The following is a 24,980-nucleotide window of genomic DNA, read 5'->3' as shown; positions in this document are numbered from 1 at the left end:
AATCTGAACATTTTTGACCTCGGTGGCTTTCCACTCACCACATCACACAGGTTTTAATAATCACACAAAACTGACACACATATATATATATATATATATATATATATATATATATATATATATATATATATATATATAAGAATAATCCGGAGCAGCAAAACCACATTTCAGTTCATTAACCCTGTTCCAGCAGAATTCAGAGGAATTCTTCATGAGTTAAAGTTTACTTCAATAAACCACTGATATCTCCTGCATGCTGAAGGTCTCACTAATGAACTGATTTATACCAGAAATACCTTTTTTGGTGGCAAGATCAGAAATAAAATAATTACAAATAAAAAACTACACTGCCTTTATTATTATTATTATTATTATTATTATTATTATTATTGTTGTTGTTGTTGTTCTGTTTAAAATGTAATTAAATGAACAAATTGTATACCTGTTCTATGTAATGTTGGTGCTATATAAACTAATGTAGGCTAATTTATAATAATAATAATAATTATTATTATTATTATAATTATTATTATTATTATTATTACCATTACCATTATTATTGGTGGTGGTGGTGGTGTTGGAGTTGGTGGTGGTGGTTGTTGTTGAACTTGGCCCAGTCTAACAGCTCCGTTGCCTGACACTATGATGACGTTTTAGCATCCAGAACAGCACATTCGCATTTTAAATTCTCATTGCGGGCGACTAAATGAAATTTTTTTTTTAAAATCTTTATCCGCTCTAATTAATTCGAGTAGCTATTGTAATGAAACGAATTAAGGAAAGTGTGATGATTTCTTTTTGCCATATATTTGTCTTGTTTATGAATCGCTGTTACTAGTTGTCGGCGAATCCTGGCCCTGGCCCGTGTGGAAAGTGCGGCTGTGAATGAGCAGTGTGGTGTTGTGAGACAGACTGTAATGGCGGACAGGCGAGGTGTACAGGTTAGTAGTTACGCCATGGCGGCTTTCTGTATTATTCACTGTTTTTTCACCCAACGCCGCTCGGAGGTGAAATGTACGGGTTCGTGAGGGTTCGGTTTTGCACCGGAACTCAAGCGACGCTTTCTGAGATGCGACTTTAGTTCTGAGAATGTGGAAATTGAGCATTTTATTTAGCGCTGTAGGATTTATTTTTTTTCCCGGCCGAGGGAGCGGAGTGTAGGCCTTAATGCTAGCGTGCTAGCAGAGTTAGCTAACAACGCTCAGAGCGCTAGTATATAATATCATCTTCTTTTATTTTTATTTTAGTCAAATAAGATTAAAAGACGGAGCGCTGATGAAGTTAAATGAGAGGTATGTTTTTATAGTCATAACTGCATATCACACACAACGCTTTAATTCATATATATATTTATATATATATATATTTATATGTACACACGCACAGTGCGATATGAGATATACGTTGCTAATAATATATAACATTAACGTGATGCGTTAAATAGTGCTGAATTTGATTCATCACACACCGCTCTGTTTAATTTGATTTTATAAACTAAAATATATAGAATACGTATTTTTAAATGTGGAGCCAGGCTAGCAGTTTAGCGCGTGTAGTGTTGTTAGCATCGTGCTAATTTTGTTCCTCTGACTGAGTCCTTTTACTTTTACACACTTTTACACACAAATCCATTACAAGCTGATTTTATTCCGTCGGAGCAGTTTATCGACCAAAATTAACTGGATTTACTTCACAGAAGTGAAAAATGCTTTATTATTTAAACCCTCTGAGGTAAGAGAGGTGGGCTAAAGCGGCTAAACCGAGTCTGTTTTATTTAGTTTTCTTTAAAAATAAATAACATAACCGTGTTAACTTCACAGAATAATATATTTGTCAAAAACCCCCAGTTATGTCTTGTATCTCTTATGTCTAGTCACTTTGTCCTACTGACGGTGAGCTAACAGTGCTAGCTAGTGGTCAGTGCTTTAGTTGTTAGTTAGTTAATTAGTTAGTTCACTTGGTTAAGGTTAGTTTGTGTGTTTAATATTTAGTAAAGAGTTAAAGTTTGTCTTTACATGGTCACGTGATGTTTAAGTTAATAAACTGGTTGCTGGGTTGAGTAACACTTGCTATGTAGCAATGGAGGTAACTGTTATTGTTGACAGCGCGCGCGACATAAACAAACAAACAAACAAAACAACACTGCTGCACATTTTGGGGTATGTTCTGATTTGAGCTTTTTATTGTGTGTGGTTTAGGATTTTTAAATTTAGGGAAATAAGTCAACAATTAGTATTATTGTTGTTGTTATTATTGTTATTATTATTATTATTATGAACACTTCAATCATTACAAACCCCAACAGGATAATATCTACAAAAAATACTTTTAATTTTATAGTTCATCACTTCTAGATAAAGTGTTTTCCTCCCACTCGTGACGTACTGTACCCGTGTTGTGTTCGTCCAGTTAAATGCTTTCTAGTGCATATAACTCCACCCAAAGCGGGCGTGGCTTACTCTACAGTAGCGTCTCGTTAGCAGTAAACTCGGGACGTGTCTTTGGCGGCATGTCCTCGTGCGCTCTTCCCTTTTCCAGCCGAGAATAAAGGTTCATGTGGAAGTGGGCGGAGTTCGTGTGACTCCTCTTTTCGGGTGAGTTTGTCGGAACGCGGCTCCTTCGGGCCGATGCGGAATTGCGCGTCGGTAGGTAAGAGCCCCTGATCTCCCGCTCAGAGTTAGTGATGCGCTCGATGACGAGCGATGGTGTTGGTCTGAAAGCTGTTGGAGTGTGGGCAGACTAAAGCGCTGCCGCATCACTTAGTTTGCATAGAGATTGGAACGGCATTGCTGGTAATGTAGGAGGTGGAGAACGGACTGACGTGTCCTTAAGAGAAGTTTAAACTCTGTTTTCTTTATAAAATAAATCTTGGACGTTGATGTGTCGGGCTAACTGCAGCTCTTCTTCACTCTGTGTGTGTGTGTGTGTGTGTGTGTGTGTGTGTGTGTGTGTGCAGTAATAGCATGGATCCAGACGGTGGGGCGGACACCCAGCGAACTCTCAGCCTGCAATGGAAGAGCTACAAACTGGTACAGGACCCGGCCATCCGCAGGGTCGCTCAGAAGATCTACAGATACGACGGGATTCACTTCAGCGTCCCGGTACGAGCTCTGCACCGCTTTACACACCTGACGCTGAGAAAACACACCTTTAGGAAGAGCGTGTGTGCGTGTCGAGGACCATTTCTGAGTGCGCGCGTGCACACACGACACGCTTAAAAGAGTGTGTGAAATGTATTACTCATGACCGCTGTGTGTTTCGGGATTTAATCTAGCACACAGCAGGTAAAGTGAGTTAATCTGAGGAACAGAGTTTTCCTCACCTGCTTGTTAACAGAATAAAAAGCGAGGGGACGTTTATTTAAAGGCGGGTGGAAGTCATTACGTTTTGTGAGAGCGTGAAGAACATTTTTGGGAAAGGTTACACGGGTCTGTTGGATTAAAGAATATAAAACGAATCGTCGTGTATATATGTTTATATATTTATGTTCCTATTTGTAATAGGATAAGAAGTTTAATGCGGGTTTGTGTTTGCTGGTCCTCAGGACTCAGGGTTTCCTCCTGTGGGGGAGTTACGTGACCCCCGACCTCGGCGGATCTGGTCCAGACACACGGAGATGTCACTTCCTTTGCCCAAATTTAAGGTGAGTCCTCATGCTCGCTCCTGTCGGAATAAAGGATTTCACCTCCTCGCTGACGTATTCCACGAAGATCTGAATCATTTGTACGTTTTTAGATGTTGCGTGTTTGATCAGAACCCTGGTGTGTTCTGCATCGGGTCCGAGAGTTCGGGTTCGGAGTGAGTCGACTCTGAATCGACTCGGCGCCGGAAATTAATCGGACGTGGCGTGTTTTTATTTGTTCATTTCTTTTTGTGGAGGTGAACCGAAGAGCCGCTGAATTTAACTCATGTTCTGCAGCTTTGAGAAAATAAACGGTGGATGCGAGACACAGGAAACATTTAAAAGCGGTTATTTATACACACTACCCATCAAATGTTTACACACTCACTCTTTACTTATTTATTTACCCCCCCACACACACATTTTAGAATAATAATAAAGTCATCAAAGCTCTGGAGGAACAAAAATGGAACTATGGGAATTATGTCACGATAAAAAATAATAAATCTAAATATTTGAGCATTTTCAGAGTCGACGCCCTTTTCTCAGAGAATTTCCAGACATGTGTTCTTGGCGTTTTCTCCCCCGATTTCTTGAGGAATTTCTCTGCTGATTTTTAGAGTATTAAAGGAGTTCCCACCCTAACCCTGCACACTTATCTCCTGCTTTTCAGAATATTCCGAGTCGTCCGTCTAATATAATACTTTTTTGTAAATAAATTGTTCGTTATCTAATGAAGGAAATGAATGTTATTGCTCGATTATATTTTTGTCTGTGACACCGATTTCACACGATTAATCCCACACCTTCAGATCAAAAGGGTGTTAACATCATGAAACATTTCAGTCACGTGTCCACAAACTTTTGACCTGGTGCGTGTGTATGTATGTATGTATGTATGTGTGTGTATGTATATATATATATATATATATATATATATATATATATATATATATATATATATATATATATATAAATAAATAAATAAAATATACACACACATTATATTTATTTGTTATCAGCTCCGTGTTCTGTGTAAACGAGGTCTTGTTTTGGAGCCGATTTCTTCACTGTGTGGTTTTTAGAAGATCAGGGCTTGTAAAGTCCAGGGTTGTTTTCGGGATTTAAACGAGCGCCTCCTTTCTGACCTTTTGGTAACCTCTCGCCCGACAGTTGGACGAGTACTACGTGGGCCCCATCCCGCTGAAGGAGGTGACGTTCGCTCGGCTGAATGACAACATCAAAGAGCCCTTCCTTTTAGAGATGTGCACGAAGTTCGGCGAGGTGGAGGAAATGGAGATCCTGTTCCACCCCAAGACCCGCAAGCACTTGGGCTTGGCGCGCGTCCTGTTCACCAGCACCAGAGGGGCCAAAGACACAGTCAAGCACCTGCACAACACCTCCATCATGGGCAACATCGTCCACGCACAGCTCGACATCAAAGGTGTGTGTGTGTGTGTGTGTGTGTGTGTGTGTGTGTGTGGAGTTTCAGAAGCATCACACTCTGTGGCGTTAAAAAGGGAATCAGTACGAAACTAGAACCAGAGCGGAAAGTTTTAACTGAAACAAAATGCAAATAAATATTTTTTTTTATCATTATAAGGTTATGAAACTGTCGGGTTATGTTCTGCAAATGGTTTTATTTACTCCACACTGCGCCGCCGCTGCTGCATTCTCAACTCTGATTGGTCAGAAGGTATTGATTCGTTTTCTCTAACAGGAGTTCTGACTGTACAGCAACACGTTATCGTTTCTATAGTAACGGTTCGTTGTCGAAGTTTTCTGGAAGCAAGCTGACCTCCGTTTTTTTTTTTTGTTTACATCAAGTTTAAGGAAGGAGTCTCCAGTGTCAGCGCTTTGTAGCAGTCAGAGGTTAACGCTGTAACCTGAAGTTTTCCGACATGTTCTCCAGGACGGAGGAGTTTATGCTGAAGAGACTGGAGACAGAACGACTGTTTATAGCTGCTGTAACGTACGTGAGAAGAGGAAGTAAATATAACGTGTGTGTGTGTGTGTGTGTGTGTGCGTGCGTGTGTGTGCAGGCCAGCAGAGGATGAAGTATTACGACCTGATCGTTAGCGGATCGTACACCCCTCAGACCGTACCCACAGGAGGAAAAGCCTTGAGCGAGAAGTTTCAGCCCCCAGCTCCGGCGCAGCCCGACACCGTGAGTACACGCCCTCCATTTTTTTTTCTTCCCTCTTCAGTGTTTGAGCATGTGGGAGTTTGTACTCGAACCCTTTCTCCTCCGTGTCTGTCTCAGTCGTCTGATATCAGGAGGAAGCTCTCTACCGATCAGATGCCGGTTCCTCCGCTCGGCAGCACCACCCCGTGCTCGGTGGACACCGGATTTGGGGAGCAGCGCCTGGACACACCGCCGTCCTCCCTCGGGGGGCCGTACACCCCCGGCTCCTCGTGCTCCTCGCAGGGAGGCGGAACTCCGTACACGTCGCGCTCCGGAACGCCCTTTTCCCAGGATTCGGGGTACTCTGGGGGCAGGTGGGTGCCGTTACTTACCTGAATGTGCCGTTCTGTATGATTGTTTAAAAAAAAAAAAAAACCTGAGCGCTGTGAACGAATTTCCTGTTTGTTTCAGGCACGGGGCTTACAGCGGCGGTCCCGTGGGCGGAGGCTTCCCCGCGCAGGACATGCTCCCTTCGTCCTCCTGCTCTTCGTCCGCTGTGTCGTCCTCGTCCGGGTTCAAGGCTCGCTATTACGACGAGCCTCACGGAGTTCCTCCTCAAGACCCCGCGGCGTACCACCGAGGTCGTCCCGGGTTCCCTCCCCCTCCTCCTCCTCCCGTTCCCTGTTACCCCCCGTATCACAACGCCGGCACCGCTGGGATGCACATGCCCCCTCACATGCCCCCCTCGGGCTCCCTGTACGAGTCTCCGCCGGTGGCCGAGCGAGAACGGGACAGGGAGCGAGAGCGGGGCCTCAGAGACCGAGATAGGGAGCGTGACAGAGACGCCGGGGGGCGCTACGGAGCGTCTCGCCGCTCTTCTTACCACCACCTACAGGACGTAAACTCTTCATCCAAGTCCTACCATTCGCACCACTCGCACCGGGAGGAGCGGGACGGCAGGTCGTACCGCAGGGACAGCTCGGTGTCCAGGGAGCACGGAAGGCACCGGAACCACCACCACTCGCACAACCACCACGGGCGCAGGAGGGACAGCAGGGACCGGGACGGGGATTACGCAAATAGCTCTGACCCGCGATACAGAGGCCACTCAAACTCCAGCAGCCATCGCTCCTCCAACAGCGCGTCTCCTCCGCCCGCCTCCGCCTCGTACGGAGGATACAATCTGTCTAAAGAGCTGCCGACCCACGACACCCCGTCTTCGTCCCGCCTGGAGCCGTCGCCCTCCTTCAGGTCCGGAGAGAGAGCGAGCGGAAGCGGGGATAATGACTATCGATCCCACCACGCGCCGCTACACCCTCCGCCGCCTCCTCCGCCTCCTCCTCTCCCTCCTGCCTCTGTCATTGCGGCGGCGGTGGCCGAAACTCTAAGCTCGCTAGACTTCGGGCAGGAGAGCCCGGTCCGAGAGGAGCAATGGAGCAAACCCAAACGACGCCCCAGCACCCCGCCGCAGCCCCCGCGCACCCCTCCGCCCTCCTCTTCCCCGCCCCACGCCTCCGTTCCTTCATCATCCACGTCACCATCCTCCACCTCTCTGCCTCACCACCACCCCTCCTCCACGGCATCCCTCTCCCCGCCCCACGCGCCGCGAGACTCCTCCTCCCCGGAGCCGGACTCCACCAATGAGAGCCTCCCGTTCGTTCACCACTGCAGCAGTTTGGACTCTCGCATCGAGATGCTCTTAAAGGAGCAGAAATCCAAGTTCTCCTTCCTCGACTCCGACGAGGACGAAGATGAGGACAAGAAGGACGAAGGCGTGCGGGGAGGCTCGAGGAAGCCGAGAGAAGAGAGTGGGGACAGAGAGACGGACGGCGGGCAGCAGAGGAGAGCGGACAGGAGGAGCAGGGCGAGAAAGCAGACAGCACCACCGGGAGGAGGAGAAGATGGAAAGAAAAGCCCTACGGACACGTCCTCCTCCATCGCCGCCTCCGTCTCGGGGTCGCTGTCGGAGACGCCGCAAGGACAGCAGGTCCTCGTACAGGAGGAGCACGTGGCGTCCAACACGCAGAAGGTCACAGGTGCACACACGCCACCCACCTACAATGGAGAACGACAGGTGAGTGGAGTTTTACTTCCCTGCCATAAGCCCTGCGCTAGTTTCTCTTATCCCACAGCGCTGTCCAGTCCTGCCTTCTGATTGGTCAGAAGGTTTTATACAGCATAGTACACATTTATATCTTAGCGTGTCCACGTTTCCCGTCTCTGTTTGGTTTAGTCAGTAAACATTTTTTCGAGAAGTGAAATAAATAAATAAATAAATAAGTAAAGAGAGAGAGGGGGGGCTGCAACTAACGATTATTTTCATAATCTATTAATCGGATGGGGGCCTTTTTGGACCTTTTGTGAGCTTTGGACCCCCAGCATATTTCGAATAATCCACAAGGACCCCCTCACACCACAACAATTCCTGTCTATATATTAAAGTCATTTCTGTATATGTTCCTTTTATTAATATTTAACATTATTCAAATTAACATTCAGACTCATTCAAAGCATTTCAAGATTTTATTTTTTTACATTTTATTGCTGGTGTGACATTTAGTTTGAGACTCTGAATTATCCTTTGTTTATTTTATCCATCAATGCAACACTTGAACTTCTCTACCACTCAGGTTTTTGCAAATTTCATTTCATTTGTAAATAAATTTAAAATCGAATCCATCAATGAACGATATTTTTGCGAATAACCAAATTGATTAATTTTACAACATCTCATTTGAATATGTTTTTATACGTTTAACAAAAAGTGTATACATAATATTATTTAAACATTTTTAAAACTTTCCTACGGACCCCCTGCAATTACACCACTGACCACTAGGGGTACGCGGATACCCGGTTGAGAAACACTGCACTAGTCGGGTAGTGCGTAGTGTAAGTGTATAGTACGTCATTTGGGACACAAGTTTAGTATGTACTCTCCTGAGCGTGTTTCCCGAACAGAAGTAATATAATGAGTGGATCTCCCCCGTGCCGCACGCAGACCGAATAATCCGTAATGAGGTTCGTAGACAACGATTTTCGTAATCGATTATTATCTATTTTATCGATTAATTGTTGCAGCTCTAATATAATGACTTGTAAGTCTTGGGAATCGGGTTTATGCCGCATTGCATTGTGGGATTGATCTCAGGGTGTACTTGAAGAGTCTTATTCCTTGATGTGAAAATAAGACCTTAATTAGCATTAAAATGTCTTAAGTTCATGTATCGAAGGTGTTAAAATGCAGTGGAACGACACGGTAAAGCAGATGTCATTGTGGCTGGTTGCTGTGTGACTGTCACACTGTGTGTGTGTGTGTGTGTGTGTGTGTGTGTGTGTGTGTGTGTGTGTGTGTGTGTGTGTGGCTCATCAGTGTATATGCGGCTTGGTTCACAGTAAACGTCGCTACAGCGACTTCATCTCTGTGTGCTGAGAGTCGCTTATAACCTGCATTTACACACAGCACAAACCTGAGGGCAGGTTTACAGCTTCACCTGATCAGTCATGAGAACTGCATTAAAAAACCTGTCCTGAAAGGGTTTCCTGCGGCTTTCCTCCAAAATAAAAGCCACAAGCTCCAACACACAGACGTGAATTAAGTCAGAAATATATTACTATTGATATTATTTGTACCTCAAATAAATATTTGTTGTTATTAAGTATTATTGAGTGCAATAGTAATATTACACAACTAGGTTCATATATATTCTCTTCTTCTTTACAAAAATCTCTGTACATTTATAACACTACTCGTTACATTACTGTCATAAAATTACACACTGCTGGGGGGGGTTGGTTTCTAATACAGCTGCCGAGGGGGGGTAGGTTTCTAATACAGCTGCCGAGGGGGGGTTGGTTTCTAATACAGCTGCCGAGGGGGGGTTGGTTTCTAATACAGCTGCCGGGGGGGGGTTGGTTTCTAATACAGCTGCCGGGGGGGGGGGTTGGTTTCTAATACAGCTGCCGGGGGGGGGGGTTGGTTTCTAGTACAGCTGCCGGGGGGGGGTTGGTTTCTAATACAGCTGCCGGGGGGGGGGGGGTTGGTTTCTAATACAGCTGCCGGGGGGGGGGGTTGGTTTCTAATACAGCTGCCGAGGGGGGGTTGGTTTCTAATACAGCTGCCGAGGGGGGGTTGGTTTCTAATACAGCTGCCGAGGGGGGTTTGGTTTCTAGTACAGCTGCCGAGGGGGGGGTTGGTTTCTAATACAGCTGCCGAGGGGGGGGTTGGTTTCTAATACAGCTGCCGAGGGGGGGTTGGTTTCTAATACAGCTGCCGGGGGGGGTTTGGTTTCTAATACAGCTGCCGGGGGGGGTTGGTTTCTAATACAGCTGCCGAGGGGGGGTTGGTTTCTAATACAGCTGCCGAGGGGGGGGTTGGTTTCTAATACAGCTGCCGGGGGGGGGGGGGGGGGGGGGGTTGGTTTCTAATACAGCTGCCGAGGGGGGGGGTTGGTTTCTAATACAGCTGCCGAGGGGGGGGGTTGGTTTCTAATACAGCTGCCGAGGGGGGGGGGTTGGTTTCTAATACAGCTGCTGTGGGGGGGGTTGGTTTCTAATACAGCTGCGGGGGGGGGGTTGGTTTCTAATACAGCTGCCGGGGGGGGGGGTTGGTTTCTAATACAGCTGCCGGGGGGGGGGGGGGGGGGTTGGTTTCTAATACAGCTGCCGAGGGGGGGTTGGTTTCTAATACAGCTGCCGAGGGGGGGTTGGTTTCTAATACAGCTGCCGAGGGGGGTTTGGTTTCTAGTACAGCTGCCGAGGGGGGGGTTGGTTTCTAGTACAGCTGCCGAGGGGGGGTTGGTTTCTAATACAGCTGCCGAGGGGGGGTTGGTTTCTAATACAGCTGCCGGGGGGGGTTTGGTTTCTAATACAGCTGCCGGGGGGGGTTGGTTTCTAATACAGCTGCCGGGGGGGGGGGTTGGTTTCTAGTACAGCTGCCGAGGGGGGTTTGGTTTCTAATACAGCTGCCGGGGGGGGGGGTTGGTTTCTAGTACAGCTGCCGGGGGGGGGTTGGTTTCTAGTACAGCTGCCGGGGGGGGGGTTGGTTTCTAGTACAGCTGCCGGGGGGGGGTTGGTTTCTAATACAGCTGCCGGGGGGGGGTTGGTTTCTAGTACAGCTGCCGGGGGGGGGTTGGTTTCTAGTACAGCTGCCGGGGGGGGGTTGGTTTCTAGTACAGCTGCCGGGGGGGGGTTGGTTTCTAGTACAGCTGCCGGGGGGGGGTTGGTTTCTAGTACAGCTGCCGGGGGGGGGTTGGTTTCTAGTACAGCTGCCGGGGGGGGGTTGGTTTCTAGTACAGCTGCCGGGGGGGGGTTGGTTTCTAGTACAGCTGCCGGGGGGGGGTTGGTTTCTAGTACAGCTGCCGAGGGGGGGTTGGTTTCTAGTACAGCTGCCGAGGGGGGGTTGGTTTCTAGTACAGCTGCTGGGGGGGTTGGTTTCTAATACAGCTGCTGAGGGGGGGTTGGTTTCTAATACAGCTGCTGGGGGGGGGTTGGTTTCTAATACAGCTGCTGAGGGAGTGATGGTAAATTCCACATCTTTTCCTCTTCTGTCTGCCGTAGTCCGTCTCTCTCTAGTTTATTTGCTCTGTTGGAAGGTCATGGGAAGGAAAGACTGGAGTATATTCCAGTGTTAGTAAGTGGTGATGTGAAGAGGATATTTATTCTGTTCTCCCAGCTACCTGTACAGGTGTTTACCCTGCTATAGTTTATTAAACCCAGAAAGGGACGTATCTACACACACAATCCGTTATAGCTGATGTATGGTGTAGCATGACTGAAGTGAAGTGCAGGTATTGACATTTACAAAAAAAATTTTGAATATGGTATTAAAGAATATTAAATTTGATGGCTGCAGATTTACTGTATCCATATTTAACGAGGCTTTTTTTCCCTCATCGTCTCCACTTCCTGTCATTCCAGCCGTCCCCTCACTCCTCTGGAGAAGACATGGAAATCTCCGACGAAGACGACGGCGGTGGGGGCGGCGGCGGTAGCATCGCTACGGTGACGCAGCACCACGCCTCGTCGTCATCCTCCCCTGCCCCGTCGTCTCAGTCGGCCCTGCCCTCTCAGAACGCCGACCCCTCGTCCGGCTCGCCCCCGGACAGCACGCAGCACTTCGGCACCTCCATGCCGCTCCCTCACATGGCCTCCTACCCTCCCCACCTGCCCCCTCCTCCCCCGCCTGGCTTTTCTCTCCAGCCCCCACCTCCTCCTCCCCCAGGCGTTCCCCCTCCCCTGCCTCACATGGAGCTCCACCCGGAGTACCCCATGCCCCCCCACCTGTATGACTACGCCAGCTCCGTGGAGCTGATGAGCCAGTACGCCGGCACGTCCTTCCAGATGCAGGCGCACATGCTCAGCCGTCTGCACCAGCTGCGGGAAAAGCACACGCCCGGCTCAGAGTACCCGCCCTCTTACCATCTCCACTCTCTGCCCCCTCCCCCGCACGCGCCGCACACCCACCACCCCTACATGGACCAAGACGGATCTGGAGGGAACCACTACGACCAGGACCACCGCTACATGCCTCCTCACATGCCTTCCTACCCGTACCCGGACCCTCAGCTGCCCCCTCACCACCCCCACGCCATGCCTCCGCCCCCTCACTCCCCGTGGCCTCCCCACGTCCTGCCCCAGCACTACCCCTCGCACTACCCACCCCCGAATTACGGCGCCGTGCCGGGCGTAGACGGCGAGCAGTACCCCATGCCCATGATGGGTCAGAACCCTCACGAGGCCACGGTGCAGCTGGTTCTCTCCGCGCTCATCGACGAGATGAAGAACATCATGCAGAGGGACCTGAACCGCAAGATGGTGGAGAACGTCGCCTTCGGAACCTTCGACGAGTGGTGGGAACGTAAAGAGAGGAAGGCCAAGGTGAGAATTTATTCCAGGAAAGCTGTTCAGTTCACAGGAAAAGCTGTTCAGTTCACACCATCAGCTCTCAGATCATTAAATTAAGACAAACAAGACTAGCGGTTCAATTAGGACAAAAGTAATGGCACCCTATAAGAGGAGGAGGAGTCAGTGTGTGTACTGTAGTTGATGCGCTCTGACTTTAGTCGCCGTTTTGTTCTTTTCAGCTCTGTGCGAGCTCTGGGCAGCTGATTTACATTTAGCCACGCCCACAGTGAGAATTTACGTACACTACTCAGTATGCAAAGTTACACATCATCTCCAGACCGAGCAGTGCATTATGGGTATGCGTAGTTTGTACACGTCTGCTTTGATCCACTGTGAATGAGGTTTTTTTTTTCCTTCTTTCCCTCTCAGCCGTTCCAGACGGCGATGAGGGGCGTGTCGGCGGTGCGGGACGAGGAGAAGAAGGAAGAGAAGACGAGCAGCCGGCCACGCGAGCCGTTAATGTCTCTGGTGGACTGGGCCAAGAGCGGCGGCATGGAAGGGTTCTCTCTGCGCGGGGCTCTGCGTCTGCCTTCCTTCAAGGTACCTGCCTTATCTCACCTGACGTATAGACGTGTACGCGTCAGATACAGATACGTATACACGCTGTCTAGTTTTAGCCTTCGCTTTATAAAAATGGAAAAGCCGTCTGAGGTTTGCGCCACACCTGTGTTAACTGTGATGTTTGTTATTTCGCAGGTGAAAAGGAAAGAGCCTCAGGAGCTGGCAGAGGATGTGTCCCTGAAACGAGTCAGACCTTCGACTCCGCCAGACGAGGAGGATGAAGGTGAAATATTCAGATTTTATCCAGGCTGTCGCAGTTATTACTATTGCGGTTAAATTCCCAAGTGTAGATTTCAGCACGCAAAGCGTTTGTGCGTTCTGTCACAAATATTCTTATTTATGTGAACGTCACTAGCCTTAACGTTTCTTATTGGAGCTTTAAAAGCCTAGATAGTTGTTCTCCTACATGACTACAGTAGCTAGTAGTAATAAAAACCTTCTCCTACACACTGCTGTTAGAACTGTTTAAACTGTCTTCATGGTGTGTGTGTGCGCGCTCTCAGACTCGTACCAGAGTAAGGTGTCGGACAGCACTGGCCGGCCGGAGGAGACCCGAACAGCCGAGAGAGATGCGGTGCAGAGGAGGAAAAGACCCAAACCGCGTAAACCTTACGACCTGGACAGCGAAGGAGAGGAGACGTCCGACGAGTCATCTTCTGAAAAGGTGTGTTTGCGCGCTCGTGCGAGACGTCTGTCTGGGAGCGACGGGTGGATTAAAGATTCAGTTGTATTTTCATTCACCCGTCTGGGCCTCTTGGTTCCAGTTGAAGGGAAACTTTTGTGTGTTTGGGGAAGAACCGCTTGTGGGGGTGTGATGGTTAGGGGTGCACATACTTTTGGTTGTATCGTATAGTTTAAATGAAACTTGGAGAGAATCTTTGAGAGAACACCTCAGTGGTGTTTGGCGTCATTGCACGGAATGACCAGTAGGTGGCAGCGACGCTCTGTGTGTGTGATTGGAGCTCAGGTGCTTTGTCTATCAGAAGCATTGGAGATCAGTTCCATCGGTTGTTTGTTTGGTGGTGTTCTGAAGGCTGAACAAGTGTTAATGTGCTGTTATTAATATCTGGTTAATGTCGTTCAGGACGAGGATGAAGACGACAGCGAGAAAGAGTCCGAGGGTGAGCAGCGTTCCGGTTCTACTCATTCACACTTTATGAACTGTTTATGATTTATTTGAGTGTGAACGTTTTATTCTTGGTATTTATATTTGTCGTCCCAGACGAAGCCCTCAGCGCGGACAGCGACGACGAGAGCCTCTCCTCTTCGTCCGAAAGCTTGTCGTCGTCCTCTTCCTCCTCCTCCTCCTCGTCGTCGTCGTCGTCCTCAGATGAGGAGGATGAAGAGGAGCTGGAGCAGGCGGACGAGAGCGAGGCCCTGGACACCATGGACGAGTCGACGATGGACAGCGTTGCCATGGAGAAGTGCGTAGTAGTTTAACGTCTCGGCGCCCGATTAGAGCCGAGGGAGGAAATGGGTTTCGTTTTATCCAGGTGTTTGTTTTTCTGTTTTTGGTCACAGGGAAAAGACGAGCGTCAGAGAGTCGCATGCGGCGGCTACTGCGGAGATCAGACAAGGTCAGCGCCCAACTTTTAATCAGAATACAGCTCTAATTAAACGCGGTTGAAATATGACCGTTTGTGACTGCTTGTGTTTTTAAAATATTTATTTTAGAAGACAAGATGGCCCCTGCTGTGTCTGTAGATCACCGGCCGCCGTCTCCTTGTCCTCGCCCGTCCTCTCCCATCCTGCCTCCTCTGAAGAAGCGCCGCAAGACCGTGTCCTTCTCCACGGAGGAGAGCGAATCCAAACCCCCCATCCACGTCCCCGCAGCACCTCCGTCTCCCTCCTCCGCCGCTTCTCCGTCCCTCCTGCTCTCTCCGGTCAAATCACAACCACCGGAGCAGCTCGTTTCATCGTCGGCCTCTGCCCTCGCGCCGACCACGCCCTCCAAACCTGCCCCCATGCTCCGCCCTTTCGCATCACGCCCGACCAAAGCCACACCCCCTTCGGCCTCGCCCACCTCAGTTCTTACAGTCCCTCCTCCTGTGCGCTCACTGCGTCCGGAGGAACCCAGGAAACGTTCTCCGTCCCCGCAGATGACGACGACCCCCACCAAATCTCCTTCCAGACGTGGCAAGGAATCTCCCAGAACCCCTCCCACTCCCGTCTGTCTCACGGTCCAGAACCTTCCGCTGGACCACGCCTCTCTAGTCCGGGTGGCCTACGAAGAGCCCGCCCCCATCCCAGCCACGCCCAATCAGAAAGGGCGTCCTCGCGGCAGGCCTCGAACTGTCAACCTGTCAGCTCCGTCTGCGCCCTCACTGCTGGAGGAGGATGAGTACGACGAGTACGACGAAGAGGAGCTTCTGGAGCAGAGACTGAAGCTCAGGGAGCAGCTCGGCGCGTCCAGTTTGCTGCAGCTAGCTTCCGCGTCTACGCCTGACCTCTCCGTGCTGGCCCACGTGGCAGCCGAGATGGACGAAGACGTCGACTCGGAGGAGACCGAGACGTCAGACGAAGCCGAAGAGCACAAACTGGAGGAGGACGAAGAAGCACGGCTTTTCCCGTTGGACCCGGCCGGAATTCTCGTCTTCCAGGAGCACAATTACTCCAAACCCTCCGCCTTCCTTCTTCCTCCGCTGTCACCCGCGTCCTCCGCTGGACAGAAGCGGACCAAACAGGACGCCGCGGTGTTGCTCCCCACAGACTTCCACCAGCACTGTGTCCAGGAGGCTCCGGAGGAGGTCATCGGAGATGCTCAGACGGACACGCCCGTGCTCTACAGCCTGGGGCTGGTCGGGGACGAGGCCGGAGATTCGACCGAGGCGCAGGCGCTCAAACGCAGGGGCTCGTTCAAGAAGGAGGAATCCCTGGAGAAAGGGAAGAGTAAAAAGAGGACTCGGAAAGACAAGGAGAACGTGGAGCTGCAGCCGGCTAAACGGCAGAAGCAGGAACACGGCAGGAAGCAGAGGAAGGGGAAGTTAGAGGTGCGTACGGCGAGTCTGTGCCTTGTTTTGACACCGGGTTTGTGAAATAACGTGGTTGAACAATCTCTAAACATCCGCTTCAGTTGTGAGCGATGCTATAGCGGTTATTTCTCCATTTTCCTGAGGTTCTTTCCATTGCGACAAAGCGTACACGTTTACAATGACCCGTCTTTCCTTTTCCTGTCGCTATAGTAGCATCCACACATGCAGCACAGAAACCTGTCTCTTACGCAGTTCAGCGTGCACCAGCCCCGGCTGTCTGTTTATTTCTTTCGTTTCGACACACAACGGACGTCAGCGACATCGCACACGCGTTACTGATGTGCTTTAGGACACGTGGGACTTCCTGTCCGCTATGAACTCCAACAAAACTTCAGCAGAGTCACTTATTTCCTCTCTGTGCACTTGGGATGACTTCGCCCTCTTAAGCCCCGCCTCTTAAATATCAAATATCGAATATTAAAAAGTGTATTACTGCAGTTGTTGCTACATAAAGAGTTTAATAACGTGATTATGGACCTCGAATGTGTTTTTAGGTGACAGGTTGAGAATAATTTATTCGGCGTTATTTATTGGTTTGTTAGTGTCGTAGATATCGCACAGAACTATTTCTTTAGGGAAATTGACAAAAGTTAAATGTAGTAAACGTTGGATTGTAAGAACAGGCGCTGATTGTAACCCCTCCGTGTCGCGTCTCTGCTGTCAGGACTTCACCCCGGAGGAGGACGTGGACGTGGAGCAGCTGGAGACGGCCGACCTGTCCAGCTCCAGCTCCGATACGGCTGACTCAGACTTCGGCGCGGACGAGCGCCTCGGGTTCGAGCGCGAGGAGGTGAGGAAAAGCGAGCGTCTCTTCCTGCAGGAAGCCGGACTCACGCCGTCCACCCAGAGGAAGCCGAGCCTGGCCCCGCCCACTCTCCCGGCAGCCATGCTGTGCTCGTACAAGCTTCGCAGCGAGTTCGAACAGATGACCATCCTGTACGACATCTGGAACACCGGGCTGGACCAGGAGGACATGCGTCTGCTGAAGGTCACGTACGAGAAGCTGCTGCAGGACGACCACAGCACGGACTGGCTCAACGACACGCACTGGGTCCCTCACACTAATATCCTTTTCACACGCTAACGTCCTAGAGCGTCTTCTCGTTTCGTTTGTGTTTAATCCGTTAAACAATTATTAGCCAACCGCCTGACGAGTCCCTGTGAACGAGCTGTTGCTATGGAAACGCCCACGGAACAATCAAAATGCGTTTTCAATTTAAATTTAAATGCATTCGAATGTTAATGAATTACCACGGCAGTTCTGACGCACTCGTTCTGAGACGTTATCGTTTCCTTAGCAACAGCTCGTTCACAGGGACTCCGTGACTGTGGACGGGTTAATAAAACGCAGACGTCACACGTGACTCTCGATCGATACGGTATGACGTGGCGTGGTTTAACAAATAGAAAGTCGTACTTGGCGAATTGCTGCGGTGTAAGAGGAATAAAACACTCTGGGGGCGTGCCGTTAGAGGAAAATAATCAACTTCACTGGATATAAAACGCTCGTTTATACCACAGAACTGAATCCGTTTACGTTCTGGGATTGTTTTTAATGTCGCATTTAATACTTCATTTCTTCTCATGCAGGCCGGCGTTGTCGGCGCGGTACCGCCCCCTAGTGACAGGCCGTTGTTCCTGTTTCAGCTGATGTTTCGGGACGTTTCTATAGACTCGTGTAGTATTCGATTGTGATTAAACACGTAAAACATCTCAGACGTCGACTTACCGTAACGACCGCTTGACTACACGTCGTAAATATAAATGTGGTTTTTGTGTGTGTTTGGTCTGGCGTCTCTAAGTTGTGACCCTTGACCCCCGTTCGCACTCACTAACATCCCGAACCCGCGGCGTAAGAAGAAGGCAGTGGACGGGCAGCTTAGGGAGCACGTGACGGGATGCGCCCGCAGCGAGGGTTACTACGCCATCAGCCGCAAAGAGAAGGACGTGTACCTGGACCTGGACCTCCCCGAGGCCGTGCAGGAAGCCATGGACTACGACGTGGTGGTACCTCAGCCTCTCTTTTTTACACCTTCGCTTTTCGTACCTTGAAAATTAGCTGCGTCACGGGACGGTCCTAAACTGCGTACGTTTAAATCTCACGAATGTTGCTTTTTTAAATATTTTATTATTTTAAAATCTGAATAGAAGGCATTTTCTACGTGGTCATCGAGGTATTATATTATATTATATTATATTATATTATATTATATCATATCATATCATATCATATCATATCATATCATATACCTGAATGTTAAAATGTTTGTGTTCTGGTCACTTTTGAACATGTAACGTTTTATGGTTTAATGTGTTTGGATTAATCGATTTATTTACTTTTTGAAATATGTGATATTTAGAAAAAGCCCACGTTTATATGGCGTGTAATAAAGCAACGAGAAAAATCTGGACATGTTTTAAATAGTTCATGAAAGACAAGGTGAGAGACCGGGTCTGATGTATGTTTAGATTAGATTTATTATTAAACTGAACTCTGACTCGGTCTTGTTTGTTCTCTCTCTCTCTCTCTGTCCGTTTCTCTCCGTCTCTATTTCTCTTCGTCTCTCTCTCCCTCCCTCTCTCTGTGTCTCCCTCCCCCTCTCTCTCCTCTGTCTCAGGGTTCGAACCGTGTGCTGTCGGAGAGGCGCTCGGAGCAGAGGCGTCTCCTCAGCGCTATCGGCACGCCCGCCGTCATGGACTCGGACCTACTCAAACTCAACCAGCTCAAGGTTAAGCCTCGCACCGCGACCTTCACTCCACCTTATCACACACTCGGCTCTGATTACGGAGTGCGTGCTGACCTTGTAGTCGGTGTTTTATTGTCTGAGGTGGCACAACACTCCTCGAAACACTCCTCCTGACGCTGATGCTGATTTCCACATACTGCCATCTTTTTAAGGTTGTCCTGGGAGTGAGAAGGGGGAAATAGACGGCCGTCTCAGTTAAACACGTGACGGGTGATCATTTTTCTGAAGCGCGTTCATCGGCTAGATCCGATATTTATTAAATTGACTCATCACCTTCATGCGGCTATTTGCTAACTTGAAAAATAAATCGATAAATAAAAATGCCATGTAGTTTTCCCCCTGTACTTTTACGTCACATGCCATTCCCAACATAATTGTGAGTCATAACGTTGTCCAGCAACAGAATGTGGACTCTAGCTCTGGATTCTTTATTTCAGTGCTTAAATTGAATCCGGGCATTAGCTCCACCCCTTTTCTTCCCTTAAAATGGACCGCACAAGACGTAATGCGTGCGCAGTTCAAACGCGATTTCTCAAGGTGCCGATCATTAGGTGGAGTCTATCTCGCAGGGTCTGTGAAAGTCACACGCTGCCGCTTTAATCAAAAGCAGAAAGACGGTTCAGAGTGCAAGGGGATTAAACTTTGACCCTGTTTTTCTGCCGAGTGTTGAAAGGACCACGTTTATTTACAGCCACGCGGACACACCAGGGACAGAAGTCCGGATTGTGATTGGTCAGAAGGTTGAAGGTGGATTAATTAGCGCAGCTGCCGTCGTTCGAGTACGTTATCGTTTCTGTAGTAACGTCTCGTTCACAGCGACTCCACTAATAGTAACACGAAAATAAACAATCATTTTTTTAACATGGGTGATACGGAGAAATTTGCCTCCAGTTCGAGGAGACTTTTATTTCCCGTTTAGAGACGGAGGACAGAGAACACGCTGTTACAACAATCAACTTCAGGATGAGATCAGTAACTCCGTGTGTTTATCTGGAAATCAGGGAATAACTGGTGATGATGATGATAATGATAATAATAATAATAATAATAATAATAATAATAGTTAACGTCCGTCTGCCTGCAGTTCCGTAAGAAGAAACTGCGCTTCGGTCGCAGCCGCATCCACGAGTGGGGTCTGTTCGCCATGGAGCCCATCGCCGCAGACGAGATGGTCATCGAGTACGTGGGTCAGAACATCAGACAGGTAACCCTACTGCAGATCAGACTCTGATTAAATCTAATGCTTTATTTCTCCTAGTGAATGTTAGACAATTATAGATCTGTGTTAAACGTGTTTAATGATGTCTTTATCCCTTTCTGTGTCCTGTCTAATATCCATGAGTCTAATTCATTCATGCAGAAGTCTAAGTGTAAAGCATGTTGGGTCTGAACTCGTCTTATTTATGTATTTATTTATTTATTTCTTTAAAACACAGTCATTAAGCCGTTAGTCGCACTCCATGTACCTTTCTAACTGCTGCTGGAGTTTAGTGTTGGTGTGTGTGTGTGTGTGTGTGTGTGTGTGTGTGTGTGTGTGTGTGTGTCTGTGTGTCTGTGTGTTTGGTTTCAGATGGTGGCTGATAACCGGGAGAAGCGCTACGCTCAGGAGGGCATCGGGAGCAGCTACCTGTTCCGCGTCGATCACGACACCATCATCGACGCCACCAAATGTGGAAACCTGGCTCGCTTCATCAACCACTGCTGCACTGTGAGAACACACACACACACACACACACACACGTGCATGTGCGCACACACACACGTGCATGCATACACGCTTATTCTCCTAAAGTAGAAGTGTTGGGCAATGTAACATAAAAAAACACTAGTCCACAGCTTGTTGTGTAACTCTCACTCTCTCTCACACACACACACACACACACACACACACACACACGCGCACGCGAGCACATGGTTTCACTTCGGCCTGATGAACTTCAGTACAGTGGTTTGTTTTTAAGATGTAAGTGAGTACTGCTCAGGTCATGTGACCGGTCCGAGCGTGCAGAGGCGCAGGCGACACACACAATCGGGTCACTGACGATTTTGGTAAAAGAAGAGATTTTTAATGGAGTGCTAGTTTTGGTGATCAGAACGGTGTTATGAAACGTTCATACCGTCACATCTGTAGTGTACACACAGTGTAACTCATGGAAATGTAAGACCTGCTGCTCCCGGCGGCCATTTTGGTCCGTCATCACGCCGTCGACGTGGAAGGAACGTCGTTGTAGTTGAGTAGGAAGTTGAGGGAATTACGGAATTTGCGACCTCGAGTTGAAGTTGCACCACGTTTCCATCCTGTTCCATACAGAATAGTTATCACAAAATATCAGTAATACGTTATCGTGACGTTTGCGCAGAAATCACAGCTCCATGTCAACGTTTATGCAAATTAGTTATGACGTGGTAAAGCCACAGATCCAAACCACCCGCTTGACTGATTCTTCCAACGATCCTTTCCTGGGCTGGGCCGAGTACCCATGGACCTGCAAAGTGAGTGTGTGTGTGTGTGTGTGTATGTATGTATATGTGTGTGTGTGTGTGTGTGTGTGTGTATATATATATATATATATATATAAAATAACTACAGCACTTACGTGTGATCCTTTTGTACTGGCCCCGTCATTACATTTATATAGAGACGTTACGAAGACAAAATAAAGCTTGTAAGGGTGTGGCGGAGATCGTCTGTGCCTCTGGTCAGTGTGTGTAGCTTTGCTAATATGCTAACAGCTAATACGAAGCCTGTCGCGTAAGCAGGCGATGTTCACTTTTCTTTTTTTTCTTTCTTTTTTCAATTTAACATTAAAATGAATTTTAAAGACGGGTGAATGATGTCCTTTACGCTACAGTTCGGCTACTACTCTTTCTCATCAGAGTTAAAAAGGGGAATAGAAAAGATCGGTGGACAGGCCACGCCCACAGAAGACCACAACTTTTTTCACGCAACTTTTATACAGCGGGATTCTCGATTTTATGCAAATTAGTTACCAAAAAAAGTAAAGCAACAAATCCAAACAATTGGCTGCGGTGAGTTCTTCAGGGCTGAGTGTGTTGCTCGTGGGCGTGGCCTGTCCAGCCGGGGTTTTCTACTTCCAATGAGACAGTGGTAGTTATAGATAACCTGTAAAGCTAACTAGTTAAACACACGTTAAAAAGTTTGTGTTCATTTTTAATCATTTTTTTATTAAACTATATTTTTTGCATTGCCTGCTCGGTTTCGTTCTCGGATTCGATTAGCATCGTGAGCTAACCGTCCTAGCGGTGTACACTCAGCAGAGACGCCAGCGGGCTTCCTTGCTTCCGAACTGTTATTTTTCTTCTGTACGCATTTAGAGGTCATGTACATCGTGTTAAATCTGTAAACAAAATCCCATCTTCCTGATAAGTATTTAAAATATGGAACCTGTTGTTGTCAGTGCGTTAAAAAAACAAAACAATTAAAGCATCCAGTTACTTTGGAAACTTCAGGATTCTTTAAAATGGAAATTTACGTTTCATTTTTACATTTTTCTTTTTTTAATGAAAGAAAGCTAACGCTAACTAAATGACAGTTATTGCTCCAATCTAAACTAGCTGCAGAATTAACGCTGTTAGCTGCCTGCGTTAATGTTAGCCAGCTAACGCTACGTTGCTAACAACGTTTTAACAAGCTAGCGAGTATTAGGGTAACTTTTAAACCGTGTACAAGAATAGTCACTAATTACAACCTGTAAAAATGCGCATGTAATTGTTGGTTAACTTTTTATATGGTCTTTGCGACGTTCTGCAGCCGAACTGCTACGCGAAGGTGATCACCATCGAGTCCCAGAAGAAGATCGTCATTTACTCCAAGCAGCCCATCGCCGTGAACGAGGAAATCACGTACGACTACAAGTTTCCCATCGAAGAGAACAAAATCCCCTGTTTGTGCGGAACGGAGAACTGTCGAGGAACCCTCAACTAAAGCCCCGCCCCCTCCTCCCCCCTCCTCCACTGCAGGACAGGCACACAGCATTATGGGTAACGTGTCTCGGGAGTAAACACCACAGCGTGAATGTTTTCATTTTATATAGTTAATTGACATGACACGCCCACAGTGTGTCTCCATAGCAACGGCGTTTCCTACGATTTTTTTCCCCCTCCCTGAGCTCTGATTGGTGGACTCCGATCATATTTAAACGTTTTTTTTTTTTTTTTTTTTTTAAGCAACGATCTGTTTTTCCAGTATTGTAATTTTTCTAATGCGCACAATCCTCCTTCCTCGTGACTCGTGCAAAAATATTGGCACCCTCAACCGATTCAGAACAATGTGGCGCTTCTTTTCAATCCAGGCAGGAAGACACTCCATCATTATTATTATTATTATTATTATTATTATTATTATTATATAGACTTATTTGTCTCCCAGTCCTGGCCGCTTTTAAATAATTGCAGACAATAAACTAAGCTGTGAAAGGAACGTTCCTGTAGCTACAGTGTTTCATCCAGGTCCTGTGGTTAACATTTAACGTCACACACGACACATTCCTCAATCGTAGCGCGTTAAACTCCGTCTCGCAGTTTATTTAACACACATACATTTTTGTCTGCACTGTAAAACAAACTCACCGTCTCTTCCTGCGTCTGTCTGCATTTTTATGTTATTTCCCTAAACTTCGTGTATATCTCAGCTTAGTTCGGTTTAACGCCATTTTATGTTTTTCCCCCTCAAAGTGACCGTAGCTAATCGCACAGCTCGGCATTGTGCCCTTATCGTAGCTAATGCTAGCTAGTAAACCGTATCGCATCTTCAGCTAGCTGCTACCTCTAGCTAGCTAATAATCAAAAACGACCATCAAAGTTACTTAAACCAGTAAATGTTTCAGTCTGCCGCATGACGTGACGTGCAATGTGTAAATATTTAAGGCGGTGGAATCCGCTGCTCGCTAACGAACTTTACTGCAGTCTGGGGGAAAAGAAAAGGTTCTCTTTGTATTCCGAGACTACAAAAGAATGTAATAATAATAATAATAATAATGGAGTGTTTCTGGATGGTGGTTTTCATCCTCACATGGTTTATCATATCAGCATTTCAGAACTTTTTACGTCACTTCGGTCCTGCAGATTGAAACTCCTCCCACTTTTTTTTTTCCCCCACAACACGGCACTCAGCGACTTCGACTTCTTCGTAAGGACACCATGTTAATGTGTGTGTGTGTGTGTGTGTGTGTGTGTGTGTGTATATATATAAATATCAGTACAGACTTGCGCATTAAAAACGAAAAAAGCGAAAAAAAGGTCAACAGTTGAAGTGTGTAAATATTGTAGAGGTGTTTGTTTCTCGTAGAAACGCACTGGTTCCGCTCTGTAAATATGTTCTTCCTTTTCCTACTTTCCCCATCGCCACAAAAGAAATTGTACATAACGTTCACTTATCTTATTTGTTTTTTGTTTTTGTTTTTTTTATTTGATGTATTTTAATATTATTTGCAATATTTCTCTTGTATTAATGCGTTGGATCCTTTATTAATGGTGCATTAAAATATTTTTTAGAAAAACTGAAACCAGTCGTGTGTTTCTTCCTTTTCTGTGGCTTTAATTCCTGATGGTGATGCTTCAGGGTGTTCTGGCCAACATGGGCGGAGCTTAAGGTCAACTCTCAGCCAATCACAAACCTGGTCTGATCATTATTTAACTCCGTTTGCCGGAAGGTTCGTTAACGTTGGCTTTAATATTACATTCTGTTCTTTTTATTTTATTTTATTTATTTATTTTAACAAATGCAATTTTTGTTCCACAGGAATGACTTTTTATCCGTTTATTCCCCCCTCTCTATTCCCCCACTCTCTATTCCCCCCCTCTCTATTCCCCCACTCTCTATTCCCCCACTCTCTATTCCCCCCCTCTCTATTCCCCCACTCTCTATTCCCTCTCTTTATTCTCTCTCTTTATTCTCTCTCTTTATTCTCTCTCTCTCTATTCCCCCTCCCTCTATTCTCTCTCTCTTTATTCTCTCTCTCTCTATT

At 47.4% G+C, this 24,980-nt stretch overlaps 1 protein-coding gene across 2 annotated transcripts; it reads left to right on the top strand.

Annotated features, from left to right (window-relative positions):
• Positions 1 to 844: 844 nt before the first annotated feature.
• setd1a (SET domain containing 1A, histone lysine methyltransferase) lies at positions 845 to 24,518 on the top strand. Of its 2 annotated transcripts, none has more exons than XM_053676697.1 (21): positions 845 to 941; positions 2,957 to 3,101; positions 3,545 to 3,643; positions 4,796 to 5,066; positions 5,665 to 5,789; positions 5,886 to 6,121; positions 6,219 to 7,821; positions 11,667 to 12,626; positions 13,023 to 13,193; positions 13,350 to 13,437; positions 13,718 to 13,878; positions 14,299 to 14,335; positions 14,437 to 14,638; positions 14,736 to 14,791; positions 14,889 to 16,204; positions 16,911 to 17,310; positions 18,075 to 18,253; positions 18,865 to 18,975; positions 20,078 to 20,197; positions 20,564 to 20,701; positions 22,766 to 24,518. In XM_053676697.1, exons 2-21 carry the CDS (start codon positions 2,964 to 2,966, stop codon positions 22,937 to 22,939), a joined length of 6,585 nt encoding a protein of 2,194 aa, XP_053532672.1. In that variant the 5' UTR covers positions 845 to 941; positions 2,957 to 2,963; the 3' UTR covers positions 22,940 to 24,518. The 2 variants fall into 2 exon arrangements, with proteins under 2 accessions (XP_053532672.1, XP_053532671.1); XM_053676696.1 differs by lacking the exon at positions 845 to 941 and adding an exon at positions 980 to 1,292.
• The last annotated feature ends 462 nt before the right edge of the window (positions 24,519 to 24,980 follow it).

The sequence above is a fragment of the Ictalurus punctatus genome, chromosome 2, assembly GCF_001660625.3.
Source record: "Ictalurus punctatus breed USDA103 chromosome 2, Coco_2.0, whole genome shotgun sequence".
Lineage (NCBI taxonomy): Eukaryota > Metazoa > Chordata > Actinopteri > Siluriformes > Ictaluridae > Ictalurus > Ictalurus punctatus.
The sequence above is the reverse complement of the archived record's forward strand: the minus strand, read 5'-3'. Positions and strand labels throughout refer to the sequence as shown.